Genomic DNA, 20,767 nt, shown 5'->3' with positions numbered 1-20,767 from the left:
ATGTGTGTATTTAGCCTTTATTTATCCCAATGAGATACAATATCTTTTCTGCCAGGGAGTCCTGGCCAAGGTAGGTGGCAGATATAACATTACAGTAAAAACAAAGACCAACAGAAGACGCACACTGTAATCTCCCAACTGTTAGCAGCAGTTTATACATTGGTCAAAATGTCTTCAGCTATGAGGTTAACGGGGGCAGTTAATATGGTATTAATATGGTTTTTTTTACTTGCACAAAACACTGCCCTGTGGCTTATGCACAATGCGGCTGATACACAGGAAATGACTGTAGGCTACAATACAGTTAAAAAGGCATAGAATACAGAGTATGACACACAGGAAGTTATAGTTAAGATGTGTAATGGATACAGAGGAACTGACATTGTTCTCAAACAGTTATTTTTAAAAGGTTTTTTAAATACATTGAGAGAGGGTAATGATTCTGGATCTCACATGTTCTGAATTTCCTTCCAGGTGTATGGTGCATATGAGCTAAAGGTGCACTCCATTTGCAAACTACCAAAAAAAGCTCACAGAAAAAGAAGGGTTTGCTGGCCTGCCAGAGTAACCTTCTTCTTCTTCTTCAGTGAGTTGTTTTTTTCTCTGGCAGTTTGCAAATGGAGTGCATTACCACCATCTGCTGGACTGAAGTGTGATGACAAGTGTACCCTGTAGCCTTGTTCTGGCCACCGGGGGAATAAGGTGAATGTTATTGCTATTGAATGCTATTGGTTCATTAGGTCTGCTTTAGCCACAGACTCTCAGCTATCTTCAGTAGGCTATGGCGTCAAAATCATAGTATCTGTTTGCCATAAATAACATATAATAATAAGTAATAATTTGGTCAGTTACATATTTTAATAAAATGTGCATTTAATGTATAGCCTAAAAAGTATTCACCCTCTTGGATATTTTCCTTTTTTATTGCCTTTATAAAATTAGAATATCGTGGAAAAGTCCAGTGCCCTGGCAAGATTGGGAGATTAAAGGCTCAGGAAACCATTGCCGGTGTTTTGACTTAATTAGCTGATTAGAGCTCTTCTCAGGTCAACTTAACAGCTCATGGAAAATTAAAAATCCAGCATCTTAAAATATTAGAATAAAGGATGCATAACACAGTGATCATCAAGATTAGAATAAAGGATGTATAACACAGTGATCATCAAGATTAGAATAAAGGATGTATAACACAGTGATCATCAAGATTAGAATAATTCCGATTAAACAAAAGGAGTCACATGAGATCACATGAGATCACCGAGCAGGATGGTTGGAGCTCCCCTGTAGACCAGATTTCTGAAATTCGCTGATAAATGGGCAGTTGAGATACCAAGTTTTCATGAAGTATAAGCTACTGTAGACCAGATTTCTGAAATTCGCTGATAAATGGGCAGTTGAGATACCAAGTTTTCATGAAGTATAAGCTACTGTAGACCAGACTTCTGAAATTCGCTGATAAATGGGCAGTTGAGATACCAAGTTTTCATGAAGTATAAGCTACTGTAGACCAGACTTCTGAGATTCGCTGATAAATGGCAGTTGAGATACAAGTTTTCATGAAGTATAAGCTGCTGTAAACCCACCAAGATTGTATTTATGGATTTAAGAGTTGAAGGGTGTGAAAAGGACTTTCCGCACTGGAAACACTTCTCTCTCAAGTGTGTATTTGCAAATGCATTTTATGAGATGAATTTTGTGAAAAACATTTTCAACACTGGAAACATTTTTGCGGCTTCTCTTAGGTGTGTATAAGGATACAGGTTTTAAGAGAATCGATTTATACAAAGGCTTTTCCACACTGGCTACATTTATGCGGCTTCTCTTAGGTGTGTATGAGGATACAGGTTTTAAGAGAATCGATTTATTCAAAGGCTTTTCCACACTGGCTACATTTATGCGGCTTCTCTTAGGTGTGTACACTGAAAAAAAGGTCTCTTTGGGGTTGTTGAAATTGCATGAATTTATTGAAAGAACCTCACATGATTTATTAGTGGTCCTTCAGAAATTAAAAAAAATCATGTGAGCCTAAGCTATTCCTTGAGAATGTCAAATTCACATAATTTTGTCATGTTGGATGGTAAGAACTATAGCCTACGTGACGTGAACACGCCGGTAGCTCGTGCACCTAACCTGAGTCTAAGCGGGAAGGAGGAATCAACTGGCTTTCCACACAATTGCTTGCTCTGAAGACATTACGAGCGGCATGCAAGATCTACAATGTGAGGTAAATATCAATTGATTCTTAATCTTCGGTAACTTTTCTGAATGTTTGCCAAACTATTGCGTTTTTACAAACAGATAGTTGCACTAACTTCTTACATCTAATCATACCAGCTATGGGTTAGCTGCTACTGTTGTGGCGTTGTCGTCGTATTCAAGTGGTGTGTGTTTTACTATTTCGACACATGTTTCATAGCGAATTCATTTCATTTTCGGGAACCTGTTGTGGTCACTGCTGTACGCCAATTGCTGATTTAGTGCGGATTTAGAACCTAGAAAGTGTACATCAAGCTAAGCTAGCTGGGTTTTGATGGCGCCAAGGCATGACTGGCTACTAAAGGGTAACGCGTGCGTGCATTGAAACCCATCTGACAACTGGTGAATAAATGCTGAAGCTTTTTGATGATGATGATATTTGAAAAATGGTCTTGTGAAATCCTGCTTCAAACAGCCAAAGGAGCATTTTGTTTATCTGGCAGTCACTGGTTAGCATTGCATATGGACAATACATTTAGATAACTTAACCTTTCACTGTTTAATGCTACATGGTCATAAATCTTGGTGCACTTAATGTGCTTTTGTACTTTTTAAGACGAGTAATGCTGAGTTTGTATCATGTGATTTGGGTGTTGCAGAAGAGGATTTACCACCTGTAGAGCAAACGGTCCCTCACAGTTCCAAATACACTTCAGAAGGAGCTTGCTGCAGCATTACTGAAATTGGAACATTTGGTGCATGTGCCAGGTAAGTTACAGCAATTGATTATTTTTTTTACACACATACACACACACAGCCCTGTTCTCTAGGTCACTCCCTTCTTTCTTTTGTCTCCCTCCCTCATACTTTCTATACATCCTTTCTCAGGTTAATCTTGTATTCCTACTTCCCTCTTCTTTTCTTCTCCATCGGTTTCTTACTTTTTTCCTAACTCTTCCACTTTCTCTCTCCCTCCTTCTTTTTGTTATTGTGTTGTACTTCCCTCTCTTTCTTCTCCATGAAACTGAACCTTTTATAACTGTTCAATGCTACATGGTCATAAATCTTGGTGCACTTAATGTGCTTTTGTACTTTTTTAAGACGAGTAATGCTGAGTTTGTAAAGCTGTACACAGGACAATACATGGTAAATTTGATTCACGAAGTGTTATACATTTTTAAATGTGTGTTGTGATCATAATGTTGTGTGTCTGTATTCATATTCTGTATTGGTATATCAACCTCCCTTTCTGTGTTCTCTTTCACAGTAAATGTGGCAGTGCAAGAGATGTGAATCAGCGGTTCAAAGTAGGTCTGATCTACTTGCTCATTACAAACTCCACCATCCCCACTTTGGCCGCACCACAAACTACCCCTGCACATATACAGATGTAGCTGCTGCTGTCATGATTTTTTTTGTATTTTTGTTCAGATTTGGGGGAAACTACAGAAGCTGCAGCCTTTTAAGTTTTTTCCCTCGTTTGTGTTGTTCTAAAGGCACTGCACTGTCTTTGACCACTGTCTTTAACCTTGATTTCATTTGTCTGCAATGTCTGGAAATGTGAAATAAATGTGTAAATGTGTACTCAAATTCTAGTTGTGGTTGATTGCTTGAGGTTATTGAAGATGCTTTTTAAAATAACATGTTCATTTGACATGCAATAGTTTTTAAAATATGACATGAAAAAATCTTGTACATCGGTTGCATCAAAAAAATTATGTCCATCAAACAAGAAAAAAATCATGTTTGACTGATAAGAAACAATTTCTTCACATACACATGAAAAAATCATGTTAATTTAACAGAATACAATTTGCCACTTTTAACATGAATTAATTGGACTTCGTGGACATGATTTAATTGATGCAACCGATGTACAAGATTTTTTTATGTTAATTTAACAGCCCATTTTTTTCAGTGTATGAGGATACAGGTTTTAAGAGAATTGATTTATTCAAAGGCTTTTCCACACTGGCTACATTTATGCGGCTTCCCTCCAGTGTGTGTTCACATATGCCATGAACAAAGTAAAGGCAAAAAAGGTGTTTCTTTGTTGAACAAATTGGGATGCAATGTGAGCCTTGAATTGGATGCCATGCAGGAATTTGCTAGGATCTCAAAACCGGATTATGAACATGTTTTGCCATAGAGAAACACACGATAGCGTTGGATTATAAACATGCTTTGCCACAAAAACGGACAAAAACGTGGGGTAAGTCCAGCTATATGAAGTTATTATTTTGCTGTCACTTAGTCTGTTGTATAACTCAGAAGGATGTACTTGGTATCAAATGGTAGCTCTGTGTCTCCTCTTTCATCTAACATACGTGCATATATATCTGATCACGGGTCTCCGAGAGTAATGGGTGTGCAGCGTTGGTTTGTGTACATGACGTTAATATTTTGCAATCACTTCATCTGTTTTTATAAGCCAGAAAGATCGATATCCATGGTACCAATGGATAGCCCTGTGCCCCCTCTTTCATCTGATATGCTTGCCATATCTATGCGATCATGGGTTCGCGAGTAATTCAAAGGAGAGTAATGGGTGCGCAGGTGAACGCAGAGAAGTATAGACTGTAAATATGCTGCAATTTGATTTAATTTCATGATTTTTTTAAATTTTCATACTTGATCGTACAGACAAGTGCGTAGTCTCTTTGGAAAGCCCCACTTCTTCTCTGTCATGCAATAAAGGTTTTATCTTGTTGCGATGAACAATCACGAGCAATGTAACAGAGAAGAAAGGGTGTGTTTTTTGACGCACTTTGCGTCAATCGGGTTCTAAGGGTTAAAGGAACCATATGTAAGATTGTGGCCAAAACTGGTACTGCAATTACTTTTAATTACAAATTACTGTAGAGCGGTGTATCCCCTCCCCCTCCCCCCTGACTCGAGGTTGCCAACCCAGATGCCGAAACACTACTGACTTCGTGATTAGTTTATAGGTGGAGGGTCAGGCCAAAACACAACATGCCATGACAAAACACAACAACAACATCAGTTGAGGGCTGCAACTTCACTTTTTAAATGACAATATCCTGGCCAGACTACTGTTGTTAGTGATATAAGTATTTGAAATGAACATGATTTCTTAATGTCTACTGACATATCAGGGCCATTTTATGATTAATTGAAATACATTTCTTACATACGGTTCCTTTAAGGTTTGACGTTTGTGAAAAAGCTTTCCCACACTGGACACATTTATGAGTCTTCTCTCCAGTGTGCACAGAAATGTGGCATTTAAGCTCTACGGAAGTCTTGAATGCTTTCCCACAGGTAGCACATTCATGAGGTTTGTCTCCAGTGTGAGCATGTGGGATTTAAGAGAGTTGAGGTGTGTGAAAGCTTTTCCACACTGGGCACATTGATGACATCTCTCCAGTGTGTGTTAACATGTGGCTTTTGAGATATGAAAGGTGAGAGAAAGCTTTTCCACACTGAAAGCAATCATAAGGCTTCTCTCCAGTGTGTATTAACATATGGGTTTTCAGACTTGACATTCTTGTGAAGGCTTTTCCACACTGGACACATTTATGAGGCTTCTCTCCAGTGTGTACAATCATGTGGCATTTAAGCTCTACGGAAGTCTTGAATGCTTTCCCACAGGTAGCACATTCATGAGGTTTGTCTCCAGTGTGAGTAAGCATGTGGGATTTTAGAGAGTTGAGGTGTGTAAAAGCTTTTCCACACTGGTCACATTTATGAGGCTTCTCTACAGTGTGTGTTAACATATGGGAATTCAGACTTGACGTTTGAGAAAAACCTTTCCCACAGTGAACACATTTCTAAGGCTTCTCTCCAGTGTGTATTAGAATGTAGCTTTTAAGATGTGAAATTTGTGAAAAAACTTTTCCACAACGGGCACATTTATGAACCTTTTTCTGCTTTTGATACATTTTATGAACCTTGTTCTGCTTTTGATAAATATTGTTTGCCTGGTGTTTCTCAAGTTCTCTCAAGTCTGTGAAACTCCTCCAGCAGTGAGTGCAGTGGTGCAGCCTTCCTTTGAGTTGCAGGTTGAGTTCATCATTCTGTCCATGGATCTTCTGCTCCGTGATGTGTGAGTGTTCTGATACACCTGGAAGAGTTACCATAGTTACCATGCAAGTTAGAATCACCTGGAAGAGTTACCATAGAGATTTAGCATGGGTTCCAAACAATTCTCTGAAGCAGCGTAAGCGATTGCAAAGTTCTTTACCATAATATAGTGGCGGGCCACTCTTAGCTGGGATGTATTGCTTTGCTTCTTTGACAAGCTATTCAAAAAAGAAACACTTAAATGGTACCTTTTACAGGTGGATGAGATGGGATTCAAGCAGGTAGGTAAACAGGGCAGGTAAGCAGGGCAAGGCTGGCAGCAGGCAGGTAAGTAGGTTGATGGCAGCAGGCAGATAGGCAGGCAAGCAGGTTGGTAGTAGCAGACAAAGCATGGACTCCAGTAATCCAACAAACGATTGGTAAGTGGTTGAAAAATGATGGTTGAAAAAGGCACAACTTAACATCAAAACAAATAATGTCCAAAAAGTAGGGATGTGACGCTCGAAGCTGACGTTTCGAAACAGTGTCGAGCTTCCGAAATGCAAGTGTTTCGAAAAGTGTTCGAAGTGTGGTTCAAAACGGCCATGTCACGTGACCATGGCTAAGTGAGGCTTTGTGATGTGGTAGGGATGGGCAGAACGAGGCTTTTTGAAACAACGAAACGTTCGAAGCAATTGAGCCGGAATTGTGTCGAGGCTTCGAACTCTGTGAATTTTGAAGGAAACTGCCGAAACTATGATATATGTACCATGAAGGAGACTTGAATGAACACAAAAAGTGTGTTTTTGAAACTATGCGTCATTTTCGTAATGCATTATGTACGAAAAACTGGCGTTATGGATGTGACGGTTTCACGTTATGGATGTGACGTGTCTGAACCAGTCCTCGACAAACTACATAAAACACTAATTATGTGTTTTATGTAGTAGTAGTGAATTTTGATATGAAACAATTGAAATAGTAATCATGAAAAACTAGCGATGAAATTATTGCTTCCTCAGTGCCCACTAAGATCCACAGGAAGAATCAGGACAACAAGTCATTTAAAATATAAAAAAGACTTTTTTTTTTTCTTTTTACTGTCATCATTTTTGGTCAGTGATTCCCGGGTTACTGAAACACCAGGGAACATGAAACTTGGTGGCCACTCCCCTAAATAACTAGCCCTACCTGAACCGTTGCACCCAAGATGACAAAATATTTATGGTATGTTAGTCTCAAGAGCCCGCATCAACCTAACCCATACCCACTCATTTGTGATTTGCACACATAAAGTACATGCACGCGCACGTGCACACATGCACACACACGCACATGTGCACACACGCACACACACACACGCACACGCACGCACGCACAGTCGCACACATACATACAGACAGGCAAGCACACACACACACACACACATGCACACCCACACACATGAATGCAGATACATAAACACACACACACAGGTATGCATACGCATGTGGGCATGCAAACACACACGCACACACACACACACATAAACACACAAACACAGGCACGCATACGCACATGCACACACACATAAACACACAAACACAGGCACGCATACGCACATGCACACACACACACACACACACTCGTATAAACAAAAGCAAACTCACATATGCACACATTTACATGCACATGAGTTGCAGGAGTAGGAGATGGAGACAAATTGACAAGCGTGATTTATTTTTGCGAAGAGAATATGCAGGACTGAGAGGCGGTCATATTTTGTACCGCTATGCGATACATCTAGTTTATTGCTGCCCTTACTCATGTTACTCTGTGGGTATTAGCTACAGAGGACCTGACACTTCAAATGCTGTCATATCGCGTCACATTTAAAATTAAACTGTGTTAAGCAGACGTGAACGGCAGGCTGAACAGATCTGCAACAGAAGGAGGTTGCTATGTTAACTCCAGCTGCAAAGTCAGCCATCTTCACCAGCTAACACGATAATCCAGTTACTGTACAACATTAGTATGACAGTTACAGGAAGATAATCGATCAGATTTTCGTTATTAGGCCACTTGAAAATAGGCTATGGCTAGGCTAATCACTGGAGGTATTTTAATATTATGTTTGTTTTGCTAATGGTTAGGCAAGGCCTCCCTGTGGTTTTGATCAACCTGATCTAATAATCTTTGAAATGTCAATTGTAAACACTAAGTTGAAATGCGTTGAAACTGACATGCCACCAGAACAGACGTTTTATCGGCTTTGAGGTATAATAAAGTCCCCAGTCTTGTAAATTCACATTATGTAACATCCATAACGTCACATCCATAACGCACCATTAAAGGTTTTAAAAGTAAGAAAGGGGCACAATTTGGTCATCACACTTTACATTGATATAAATCAGCTTTGCACAGACACTATGGACATTGTCGCTTCAACATTGTATGTGTAGCATAAACTTTTCCTATAAAACGTTATGGATGTGACATGGCCATGGAACTTGCTGACTTAAAAACAAAACCTTACAAATGTAAGGAGTTGTGCTCTTAAAGGCAAGCTGAGCATAGACATTACTCTACCATTCCCTTGTCAATCTGGAATTTGTCAAATGACACAATTTGTTTAAACATTGGGTCCATTTATCCACTTTTGAAATATGTATAATATTACCATGTGAAACATGTTGTTTCTGTATGGTTGCACACCATATTTATGATGTAAAAAGAGTGTCATTCTCCATCAAATTCAATCAGATTAGTTACAAACAATAAAATATAGACCTAAATGAAGATTTTAACAGTTCTATTTGTGTATGCACATCTTTTTTTTCCATGGTAACGATGACCTTTGCATGGAATTGCCCTAATGCAAAAGCCTGCAAAAAATGTCTGGAGTTCTGGGGCCGTATTCACAAAAAAGTTTTAAGGCTAAAAGTAGCTCCTAAGTGTGGAATTTAGGAGCAACTCTTAAAAATAATGGGCGTGTCACTCCTAACTTTAGGACTCCTAATTTTTTTCACTAAAAGTAATTCACGAAGCATTTTAGACCTAAAAGTAGCACCTAAGTCTGGGACAGCTTAAAAGAAGTCGAGAGGACTCCTAACTCACTAAGACCTATTCACAAACAGCTTTTTGTGGCATTTCACGTGGCGATGTTTTGAAATGCGTATGCGGCAACAGGAGCTTCCAATCGCGAGGGAACAATTCTGTAGCCATAAAAGGGATGCAATAACGCCACCAACAACAACCAAAACTACTCATTGTCAACATGTAAATTAAATGTAACATTTCATTGTGAATCAAATTCAAATGTTCTCCTCTTTGCAAACATAGGCATATGGTGACAGATTAATTTAATAATGTTACAAAGATACTGCATCAATCCGTAGGCCTGTGTTTCATTAGGCTACTGGGCTATTTGTTTTGCCTTTTATTTGTTTGGCTATTTGTTATTCATCATCTTCTGTCCTTCGCACTACTTGTGTAGCGCACGCATTCTCAGACCTGTCACCTGTCACTCATCATCATAAGGGAGGTGTTTTGGAATTATTCCCGAGTTACAATCATCAGCCAATCAAGGTGTTCACTTCAGTCAAGCTCGTGCATGAGTAATGACGTCATCCATAGCAACGAAAACTCACTCTTAGTTTAGGAGGTGTCATTTTTCCTTACTAAGAGTAGGTCTGAAAGGCTTTGTGAATAACTTTTAAGAGAAAACTCCTAGCTAAAATATTTTAGTGCGATTTAGGAGTACTCCTAGTGGTAAGATAAAAGGCTTTGTGAATACGGCCCCTGAGGGTTAAATTAAGAGGTGGAGCGATTGTTTTTCAAAAAATCTTTCTCCTTTCTCCAACAGTTCATATGTTATCTTTAACCTATTCTCAATTACATATAGGGTTAACATGATTTGTAAATCATAACATCTGATATTAGATATGATGTATCTTAGAAATGCATATGTGATTGGAAGCCAATAAAGGTAGACATCATATAGACATCATATAGATTTAGATAGATAGATAGATAGATAGATAGATAGATAGAAAGATACTTTATTGATCCCTAGGGAAATTCAAGGTCACAGTAACATATAGACAACACACACACACACACACATTCACTAACAGCAGAAGTAATTAAAAGTATATAATATAAAACACACAACTAAGCAATAAGGACTGTAGAAGATAAAGAATATACTAAATATACTAAAATACAAATTATACTAAATCAAATTTAATCTAAATCAATTCTAAAAAACAGTATCCACATAGTGGGTGATTAATCACTCAGGTGCGCTTGCAATGACTGTAGCAGGGACTGAGCCTGTGATTCTCTGTGCATAAGGTAAGGTAAGGTGTGAATGAGTGTCGTGGTGATGGTGATGGATCATAGTATTACAAGAAATGACTGAAGTTTCCACTCACTGTCAATTACATGTGCAGTACCCTAACACCAAGGTATTTGTCCTTTTTTGGCCATTCAAACATGTAGATTTTCATTCACATAATTACTAGGTTGTTACCTTTTCTAACCAGTAGGTGGCAGTCCAGGATAAGAAATAGCAGAGCCGTATATAGAACGTTGAGTAGAAAAAGACATAATTGAACAGTAGGAAAAACCGGGGGATGAGAGACACTAGGCCCATGACATTTTTAAAGAATGACAATCTAAACGTTTGCAAGTTAAAACGGTAGGTAAGTCAGTAGGCCTACATCGATGTTTGGTGGCTATAGGTCTGTCATGGATTTGACAGGCTAGAAGTTTGCGATTTAATAGGCTACCGCAACAAATATTTATAGGTAGCTTAAGACAGGGGCCTACGATGTTTTGGTGGCTAGCTGGGTAGTTCTGTATTTCAGGAGAATTAACAAGCTAGAAGTTGGCATTTTATCTTAGGTAATGTCATGTATGAAAACTACATCGAAATGTAGAGGCAATAGGCTACTGACAATACTGGCGACGGCGGCCATGTCATCAGTGTGCTAACTCGTAGCCTACCTCCGTATTGCGTTGCATTGTTCGTTCAGCATGATGCGCGCTTCTGGGTAGCCCTACTCAGATTAGTCGCATTGAGGTGATACCAGAGCAGCAGCACGGGTACCCATTAAACATTCTCTGGTGATACTTCAGACTTGACGAACTCCCATGGTAGGCAACAGGAATTCCTTACTGCAGAAATAGTAGATTGATGCTCCTGTCAACAGGATTAGTTTGGGCGTTTTTAAACGTTTCATGCAGCTTTCACGTGCCTCCTTCAATCACCAATAGCCAGACTGCACTGTCAAAATGTCACTTTGAAAATGTGATTAATCAGCGGGTTTTTTTTTTTAACAAGTTAATATTTCTGTGATCATTTAATCAAAATGAACGTGTTATTTTGACAGCCCTAGTTATTATACTACTGCAATACACCAATCTGTTACATTGTTGCACTGAAAGTAGAGATGGCCGTGGTGGTCAATGCATGCCATGTCCAACTACAGAAAAAGGAAGTTTGAAGAAAAAACAAATCACTAAATAAAAATCACATACTCTGTTTTGTTATTGCATAAAAAAACATTGGAACAAATAAAATGACAACAGGTTCATCACATCTCCTTTCAGAATCTTTATTTAGACATTTCAAAGTCAGAAACACATTTTATTTACATATTTTAAGACAGAAAAACAAGCAACAAGCAAACATGTTTTTTCTATGTCAACACATAACCGTGACACCTCAGATCAGCAAATCATTTTTCAAAGATAATTCAGCAAATAACTATACTTTAGGGAGAACAGAATACATCATATTGTTGTTGCTGGAACATTCTTATAATCCACACATTCATTTTAGGGAAAGGGCATAATATAAAGAAAGCATTATCAGCATTTGTTTAGTATCACCAAAAACAGTAATAATTGTATAATTGAATATATATATATATATATATATACATACATTACACATGTGTATGAATAGGAGTGTGTGACTGGTGTTCCTGCAGTTCTTTATACAGTCTATGGGCCAAAGCTGGAGCTATTGCCATAGCAACAAGCCCTGCTCCACTGCCAGGGCCACAGATCAACAGAATGGATGTTGCTACGGTTACGTGGTTACTGCGGAATGTTACACAGAGTCTTGACTTGATGAATTTAAGTCTGAATTTTGGCAGTTACTTAAATAGACACCAAACCACACACACACACACACATAAATAGAAAACAATGTTTTCTTTACTTTAACAATGTTGTTCTTTACTGTTTGTAAAAGAGCTTCTTGTGCCTACAAGCCTGTATTACATTACAGTGTCATACAAACCACACACACACACACATCTGAAAATGGAGAGAGAGAGGAAGAGAAGAGAAGGGAGGGGGACAGAGACTGAGGGTAGAGAGAGAGATAGAGAGAGAGAAAGGGAGGAGAGGGAGATGAGAAAGGGAGGAGAGGGAAGAAGAGAAAGGGAGGAGAGGGAGATGAGAAAGGGAGGGCAGAGAGCAAATGAAAGAGAGGAGGAGAGGGGGAGGAACAGAGGGAGTAGAGACAGAGAGAGGACAGAGAGGTAGAGAGGAAGGGAGGGGAATGAGAGACGGACAGAGAGAGTGGAAGAGAAAAGAGGGTAAGAAGAGAAAGAGTGACAGGTGGATGTACCTGTTGGAGGACGAGCTCATGTGATCTTGTGCAGGGACACTGAGGAGTCAGTCCAAAGCCCAAACCCTGGATAGAGGGGCTCAGTGAATGTGGAGTGGAACGTGTGCAGGTGGGTGAGTGTGTTAGTGGAGACGCTGTAGAAGGACAGAGTGCCGGCCGGCCAGTCCAGGTAAACTCCTACTGTTCTGGAGCCGGAGGAGGGGGCAGGTATGTCAGTGCGTTTCTTATTGTGGTGGACATAGTAACTGTGATCAGAGTAGCAGATCAGACTCCAGGACTTGGCATTCTGTCCCATTGTGACGTCATCATAACTGTACCCTTTCCTCTTGATGCTTTTATAGGCCACAGATATCTCAGCTCCATCATCAACACTCCACTCAGCCTCCCAGTAGCAGCGTCCAGTCAGACCCTCTCTACACAACACCTGACCAATGGAGTCAAATCTCTCTGGGTGTTCAGGATACGGCTGCTTCTTCCTCACACGTGTCACCTTTCTGTTCCCCTCAGAGAGAGAGAGTTTTCTGTTTGCTGTGTTTGGGTCCAGTGTGAGATCACAGGCATCTGCAGACAAGAGGAGACAACATGAGAACACACACACACACACCTACACAAACAAACCATGACACACACTACTACCCTACCAGCACACACACAACTACATACACACACCTACACACACACACAGAGAACATGAGAACACACACACACACACACACACACATACAGAGAACATGAGAACACACACACACACACACACACTTCTGCTCACATCACACAAACAAACCATGACAACACACACACACACACCACTACCCTACCACACACACACACCACTACCCTACCACACACACACCACTACCCTACCAGCACACACACACACACCACTACCCTACCAGCACACACACACACACACACACACACGCACGAACCACTTCAACAAAAACACACACACACACACTTCTACACACCCTACCAACACACACAAACACACACTCCTTCACACAAACACACACACACATCTACACATCCTACCAACACACACACACACCACTTTAACAAAACACACACCTACACACCCTACCACCACACATACACACCATGTCAACACAAACAAACACACACACAATGTCAAGACAAACAAAAACACACACACACGCACATACCATGTCAACACAAACATGCACACACACAATGTCAAGACAAACAAAAACACACACACGCATGCACACACACTCCTATTCAACCTTCCAGCACTTACACACACAGGCACACACAGACACACACACACAATGTCAACACAAACACATACACACACCATGTCAACACAAACAAACACACACACACACACACACACACATTGTCAACACAAACAAAAAAACACACACGCACTCCTACTCACCCTACCAACATCCTATCAACACACACACACAGACACACAAACACACACGCACACACCCTACCAACACAAACACAGACACACACACCTACTCACTAAGGCTGTTGGAACGAATTTCGGAACACACACACCCACAGGCACACACACACACATTAGACACACATACACACATTCAAGCTAAAACATGTGTGTGAATGATCACAAATACTGAATAAACAATAAAAACTTACATTTCAGCAAACGTGGCCGTGCTCTGTCTAAAGCATGGGCAGTTCTGTAAGAAAAACAAAATGTCACACACATGTACCATGACAGATGTCAACACTGCTGTTTTTCTGATTGTGCCACCTGTGAAATGCAATGTGATTTATTATCCCACAGAAAATATTCTGCTGCTGTATACATTTCCCCTTATATAAAGTAATGAAGTAACTCTCTTTCCAGCTGTCTTTATCGCATACAAAGGCATCCACTTGTCCCAAGGTGACGCCTCAAGGCCCCTCTAGTCCTCAGAAGGAGACAATCATGAAGTAAAATGCCCCGACACTGTCTGTCCTGTACTTAGACAAGTTAGTGAGCAACCTGAGGACTACCTCTGAAGCACACAGACCACATGTTGGGAACCCTGAATTAATGATATAGTATAAATTATAAATGTAATAAAGTATAAATGTAAAATATGAATGTAAATCAGGTTTATTGGCCAAGTATAGAGATCAGTTTTTTTTTTTATCAGGGCAGCACTTGTGCTTACATTATGTGCTTACATAATTGCAAAAGGGTTCTCCAATGTTTTTTCAGTTAGCCTTTTAAAATTATATCAAATTAGTAAACAGAATGTGCCTTTGGAATATTGGATGAATGGTTGCTGATAATGGTCCATGTAGAACGCGACAGACCTGTAGATCTTTGGGACTTAGAGATTGAACCGGTCACAAGTCGGATTCCCTAACCAGTAGGCCAAGGATGCCCCAAATAGACAAGTACTTGTATTATTTCTAATTGAAGAATTGAGAAAAACTGTAGTCTCCCAGCCTGGGATCTGAACAGTTATAAACAAACAGAAAACTATTTGTAAAGGTTCTTAAACATTCGACTATGTTTGCGAATTTGAACACGCCTCTAAATATTTGTATTATTGCATGCTGCATCAAAGAGATAAATATGTTTCAGTGTAAAGCAGCTATTACAATACACATTTGAAAATAGGCCACTACACTTGGTATAGAGACAACGTCTAAATGTGCAACAGTGGGGTTTCCTTCCAAACATACCTAAGTATCACCGGTTTACAGACAGGATCCTCCAGTCTAGCAGATAACAGCTTCAGTCCTGATTCTCCAGGATGATTGTAGGTCAGATCTAAGTGTTTTAGATGGGAAGTCAGAGCTGAAGCCAGGAAACCACAACCCTTCTCTGAGATGAGACAATCAGAGAGCCTGTGAGAGAAAGAAATTGAGAGATTGAGAGAGAGAGAGAGAGAGAGAGAGAGAGAGAGAGAGAGAGATTGTCATTTTCATTGTTTTTTCATGCATATAACTGGTGACAATGTTTGAATCTGAAGTTATTTGTTTATTTTACAACAGATAGGTCTGGTAAAACTATTCATTTCTAATTGGACAAGAGACATTCCTTGAGTGGCGATATCTCAGGACATCCCCACTTGGACACTCCGCTTTTTGCTCTCAATTGTCCAATGTGAACATTCCATTCATTGAAAAATAGGAAGGGATATCCCAAGCCACTCTTCACCAGACTTGTCACAAGTGTAACTTTAATAAACAAATGTGTGATTTTATCAGTTCACAAATTAAAAAGTAGAATGATACAATGATATAAGGGTAGGATGTTAATTGCTACTTTTTTATTTGGTTGACCAGTTGATGTTCTACTGTTATGTTGTCATGGTTCTTCTAACTAATGAGGACATTTAAGACAAAGAAATGCCTGCACCCACCTTAATGTGTGTATTTTGCAGTTGGAACTGGACAGTCCCTTAGAGAGAAGCTGGACTCCAGAATCCCCCAGGTCATTTTCACTCAAGTCCAGCAGTTGCAGGGAGTTTGCTGACTGTAGAACTGAAGCCACAATCTCACAAGATTTATCTGTGAGTTTACAATAAGCAAGCCTGCATAAGAAGAAAAAATCAGATCGGATCACTACTGTTGCCATAGGCCAATGCTGGTCAATGAAGTCACTTACACTGATTTAGTATAGATTATCACCACATGTTGTCACTGCAGCTATCTATTTTGTTTCATATCATTTCTTTATTAAATTTAATGGCCATATTTTTTGTATTTATACTTATTATTATATGTCCTTTATCTATCTCAATGAGGTAGTTGCTCAGGTGATATTCAGGATATGAGCTCATGAATAGGCCTACATTATACATTTTAGTATTCTAGAATCAGGAGTTCCATCAAAGATTCTATAGTTAACTTTATCAACCGTCATGGAGAGGTACGGGCTCGAGCCGCAAGCAGCCGTTAGACAGGGTTGCCAGATTGGGCGGTTTTGCCATCTATTTTGCGGGCAAAAATGGGTTTGGGCGGGTGTATAAAAATTGGGCTGGTTTCGGATCAGTTCGGCGGGTTTTTGTAGCCTTAACAGAGGCACTTCAGACCCTTCTTCCAGCGACCGTTTCTGGTCAGCAGGCAGCAGTCTCTCACTCAATCACTCACACACCCTCTGGCTGACGTGCCCCCTAAACTCACGACACTCTCAGCTCACAAAGTGCATGGTATTTCCATAACCGCGAGATATGCGCTTCACAATGACGGCAATGAGTTGTTAGATATTCACAGCAGACAGTAAAGCCCAGCAGTAATTTATCCAAATTAACACATATTTCAAGTACCATTCATGATGTTGTCAAATATTGAAGTTGTGGGAAGTTTAAGATATGTTTCTTTCGTCCCCCATGTCGTTTCATTTATCCCGGCGAGGAGGGACGAATGAAACAAAACGCACGTTCGATTTCTCCTTAAATAACTCCTGAATGGTTTTGTTCAGAGCTGAAAATGCAACGGTATTTGACAGAGGACAGATGTAGGTTGCTTGTGACAAAATATTAGGTTTCAGTGTTTTACGATGTCTTTGTAAATTACGTTTAATTAAAAAGTGTTTGAGTCCAGTTCTCCCCTACTCCGGCGCAGACCGCCCTTCAAACACACAGCTCGCGGGGTTTTCAAACTTAGCTGACTGACAATGTCAATATGCCAAAGTGGGCAAAGAGCATTTTCTCATTACAGTCAATCTCTTCATGAGTGTGCACACAGCTGAAAGATTACCTACGAGACAGGATGGACTTACCCCTTCTTTCAGGGTTGATGGATGTGCGCAGGTCTTGCGCGAATGGCTTGGCATAGGACTACGGCCCACGTTCCGTCCAGCCCGACAGTTGTTTAGGAAGTTTGACAAAGCCTACTAGAACTTTTTAATTATTTTTAGGCCTAATAACAATTGCTCAAAGCGATTTTCACGAAGGGCCTAGGGCCATAGGCCTATGTTTTTTGTGGAGATGGCCCGCCATGCATGAACGTTCTGCTTCTGCAAAGAGCGCACTGACACCCCTGTTCGTTCAACGCGACTTTCATGAAAACTCTAGGTTTAACTGCCTGTCAGGTAGGCCTACTAATTGTTCTAAATTACAGGTGTCAAACTCAAGTTTGCCTATGTCTGGCGTATGAAAATATTTTTTGCGTGTATAGAGTTGCCATGCATGAACGCACTGCTTCTGCAAAGAGCGCACTGACACTGTCCTAAATAGCCTATTCAGCGCGATTTTTATGAAAACTCTAGGCCTAACTGCCTGTCTCAGGGAATAGATAGCGCCTAGGTATTAATTAATTGTTCTAAATCACAGGTGTCAGACTCAAGTTTAACTCAAGCCTTTAGCCTACATTTGGGGTAGGCCTATGAAAATATTTTTTGTGTAGCCTAGAGTTGGCCCACCAGTTATGAACGCACTGCCTCTGCAAAGACCCTGTTCTATAATCAATGCAATTTTCATCTAATGTTATACATGAATATGCATGTGTCATGTTGCTATTATAAATAATTGAAATGTTGTGCGTTAGGCTATTTTGTATGTTCATATAGCCTACTGAATGCTTTTGTTTCAAGCGTCTATTGACACAAACAGACTCATTGATAGTCTACGTGTAGCCTATTGCATTATTTTCCGTAACATAAGCTTATAGGAGAATAGTCTGACGTCCGTGTAGCCTACTTTTGCGTTCATTTGATTGAATATTGTTTCTGAAATTGGATAGGCTAAGTCGAAAAATGGGTAATTTTAAAGCTTGTTAATGATTTCAATGTGTTAAAATGAGAAACAAGCAAAAGCAAATTTGGGCGGTTTTTTGTGCATTCTCGCGGTTTTTGACGAGGTTTTGGGCTGGAAAACCTTGCTGGCATCTGGCAACACTGCCGTTAGACCCGCAGGATGGTCGTTGGGCACCAGGCTAAAAACAGCAGATCTAACTACCCTAACGTTAACACAACTCCTCAAAGCCTCGGAGAAGTTTCGAGACTTTTTTTCAAGTGTTAACGTTAACCGCAAAAAGAGGCACAACAGAACTAATGACTTGCTGTGGTCTCTTGTTGAGTTAACTTACTTTCTTAACACTAACATTGGACAACATTCACAGAGGAGAACCGTAACGTTACACTGCCATTAAAAACCAAAACTGAACAAATTATGAAAATACTCTTTAAACTTATTTACGAGTTAAATTCATTACAAAAGGTTATTTATTGAAGACATCTAATCAGTATAAAGTTAACAACACCGTTGTGGATAGTTAGACGGTCGCAAGCATAATAACGTTAACGTTAAACAGAAACACTGATCTGCTAACGTTAGCTCCAATGTCCTCTCCCAGTTTTCCCAAATAACTTATTCTAGTATAATTGATTAACTTAAGACGTACTGAAAGGAAAGGAAAAGAGTTCAGATGCCTACCTGGCGAGAAGGTTCAAGTATTTTCTTAAAGTCTTAACGTTAACAGCCAAACGAGGCAGGTACAGCAGAGCTACTGAATAACTTCACTCTCTGTGGTCTTGTTCAACTGACTTTAACGGCTGCGCTCATATGACTATATTCCAAAGTGACGTGAGTATCCCTCGTGCCAGCAAGGAAGGAGCTAGAGGGGCACAGGCCATCCTTGAGATTCGATTGGCCACCCCAGATGCCACCCCAAAACCCTAGTCTGCGATTGGCCATTAACATGGTCTAAGGCGGGACCTTGATGCACTTGCAGCGCGCAGACAGACGTCAGAAATGTAAGTGGCATGGCTTATTGTTTACTTTTTAGCATGTGATTTTACAGTAGGCCTACTGCTTGTGCTAACATCTGCCAGTGCCAATTTATCTAATCACACACACAAGTCGCGTCTCGTCTTCAATCGCGTCATGTTATGTAGGCTACTTTTTCTACCTGCCTACCTGCATTTGTTGTAAAATATTGAAATTGTGGGTAGTTTAATAGCTTAGGCTAACTGTACGTTTCTTTCGTCACCCATGCCTGTTTTATTCGTGCTGACCAGGAGGGATACATTAAACAATGCGCACGTTCCACTTGCTTAAATAATTCCTGAACGGTTTTGTTCAAACTCAGAGCTGAAAATGCAACTGTATTTGACTAAAGACAGATGTAGGTTTTTGCTAGTGACAAAATATTAACTTTCAGTGAGATACGATCTCTTTATATCCCCCTATTACCGCCGGTCCGTCCCGTAGCCTATTTCTGCCGTCTTGCGTGTACTGTACTGTATGTGTCACTTATCCATTTCTATACAAACCAAACCAAGACGGCGGATTCCTAAAGAAACCCAAGCACCCACACCATAGGTGTATCTAAATTAGCTATGTACCAAAACGACATTTTACCGTGACTCGAAGAGCTGTAAACAGTGTTGTAAGGCTATGTACAAATCCGCTTGGAGCTCCAGTGGAATTTTAATTTTACAGTGCCGGCGCTCCGCACACGCACATCACGCACTGCGCGTAGGGCACCAAGTGCCTGGGGGGGCACCAAAAAATCTGGGTCGTGAAAAATCACCACAATAGGCTACTAGTATTAATAACAAATAAAATATGTCTAAAGCATGTTAATATGCAAAAGCAATACAAAAGTAATATAGGCCTAGACCAAATTAGTCGAGAAAAAGGTGAATCTCCTGTGCAACCCTTTCTCCAGTCTCCCTCTGGTGCCCCCCTCCCCCACCTCCCAGTGGTCTGTTCGATTATTCCTCAATCCCAAATTTGGCAGACAGTAGACATCGCCTTGAAAAGACACTAATAGTCGGGGGCGGAAAAAAGGAAAAAGAAGAGACAGCAGGGATGATGCTCGCGCTTCACTTGCAGTTAAGACTTTTTGTTTCTCTTTGTTTTAAATAAATAAATAAAAAAAGTTTTGTAGCCCTTGCGTGTATGCATGTCTATGCTTATGCCAGGTAATACTACTACCGTCAATACACTTTGTAACGTAAACTCCTACTAGCCATGTTCATGTTCA

The 20,767-nt window shown here is 40.1% G+C and overlaps 1 protein-coding gene, 1 long non-coding RNA gene and 1 pseudogene across 2 annotated transcripts in view; 1 reads left to right on the top strand and 2 right to left on the bottom strand.

Annotated features, from left to right (window-relative positions):
* Positions 1–1,927: 1,927 nt before the first annotated feature.
* LOC143135362 (uncharacterized) lies at positions 1,928–3,786 on the top strand. Its single transcript, XR_012988916.1, has 3 exons — positions 1,928–2,224; positions 2,856–2,964; positions 3,464–3,786. It is a non-coding gene; the product is annotated as an uncharacterized LOC143135362 (long non-coding RNA).
* Positions 3,787–5,297: 1,511 nt separating this feature from the next.
* On the bottom strand, positions 5,298–6,296 carry LOC143098990 (uncharacterized; annotated as a pseudogene).
* Positions 6,297–11,794: 5,498 nt separating this feature from the next.
* LOC143135283 (NACHT, LRR and PYD domains-containing protein 12-like) overlaps positions 11,795–20,767 on the bottom strand; it is a 45,827-nt gene continuing 36,854 nt past the window's right edge. The window contains exons 7-10 of the mRNA XM_076295993.1: positions 16,198–16,368; positions 15,515–15,679; positions 14,471–14,514; positions 11,795–13,405 (exon numbers count right to left, since the gene is read on the bottom strand). Of these exons, the coding sequence (XP_076152108.1) occupies positions 12,861–13,405; positions 14,471–14,514; positions 15,515–15,679; positions 16,198–16,368 (925 nt within the window). The 3' untranslated portion in view covers positions 11,795–12,860. The remainder of the gene's footprint in view (positions 13,406–14,470; positions 14,515–15,514; positions 15,680–16,197; positions 16,369–20,767) is intronic.

Source organism: Alosa pseudoharengus, unplaced genomic scaffold, assembly GCF_046254945.1.
Source record: "Alosa pseudoharengus isolate Yale_2024_CS ecotype anadromous, Long Island Sound unplaced genomic scaffold, YU_APseudo_1.1 YU_APseudo_1.1_scf_1, whole genome shotgun sequence".
NCBI lineage: Eukaryota > Metazoa > Chordata > Actinopteri > Clupeiformes > Clupeidae > Alosa > Alosa pseudoharengus.
The sequence above is the reverse complement of the archived record's forward strand: the minus strand, read 5'-3'. Positions and strand labels throughout refer to the sequence as shown.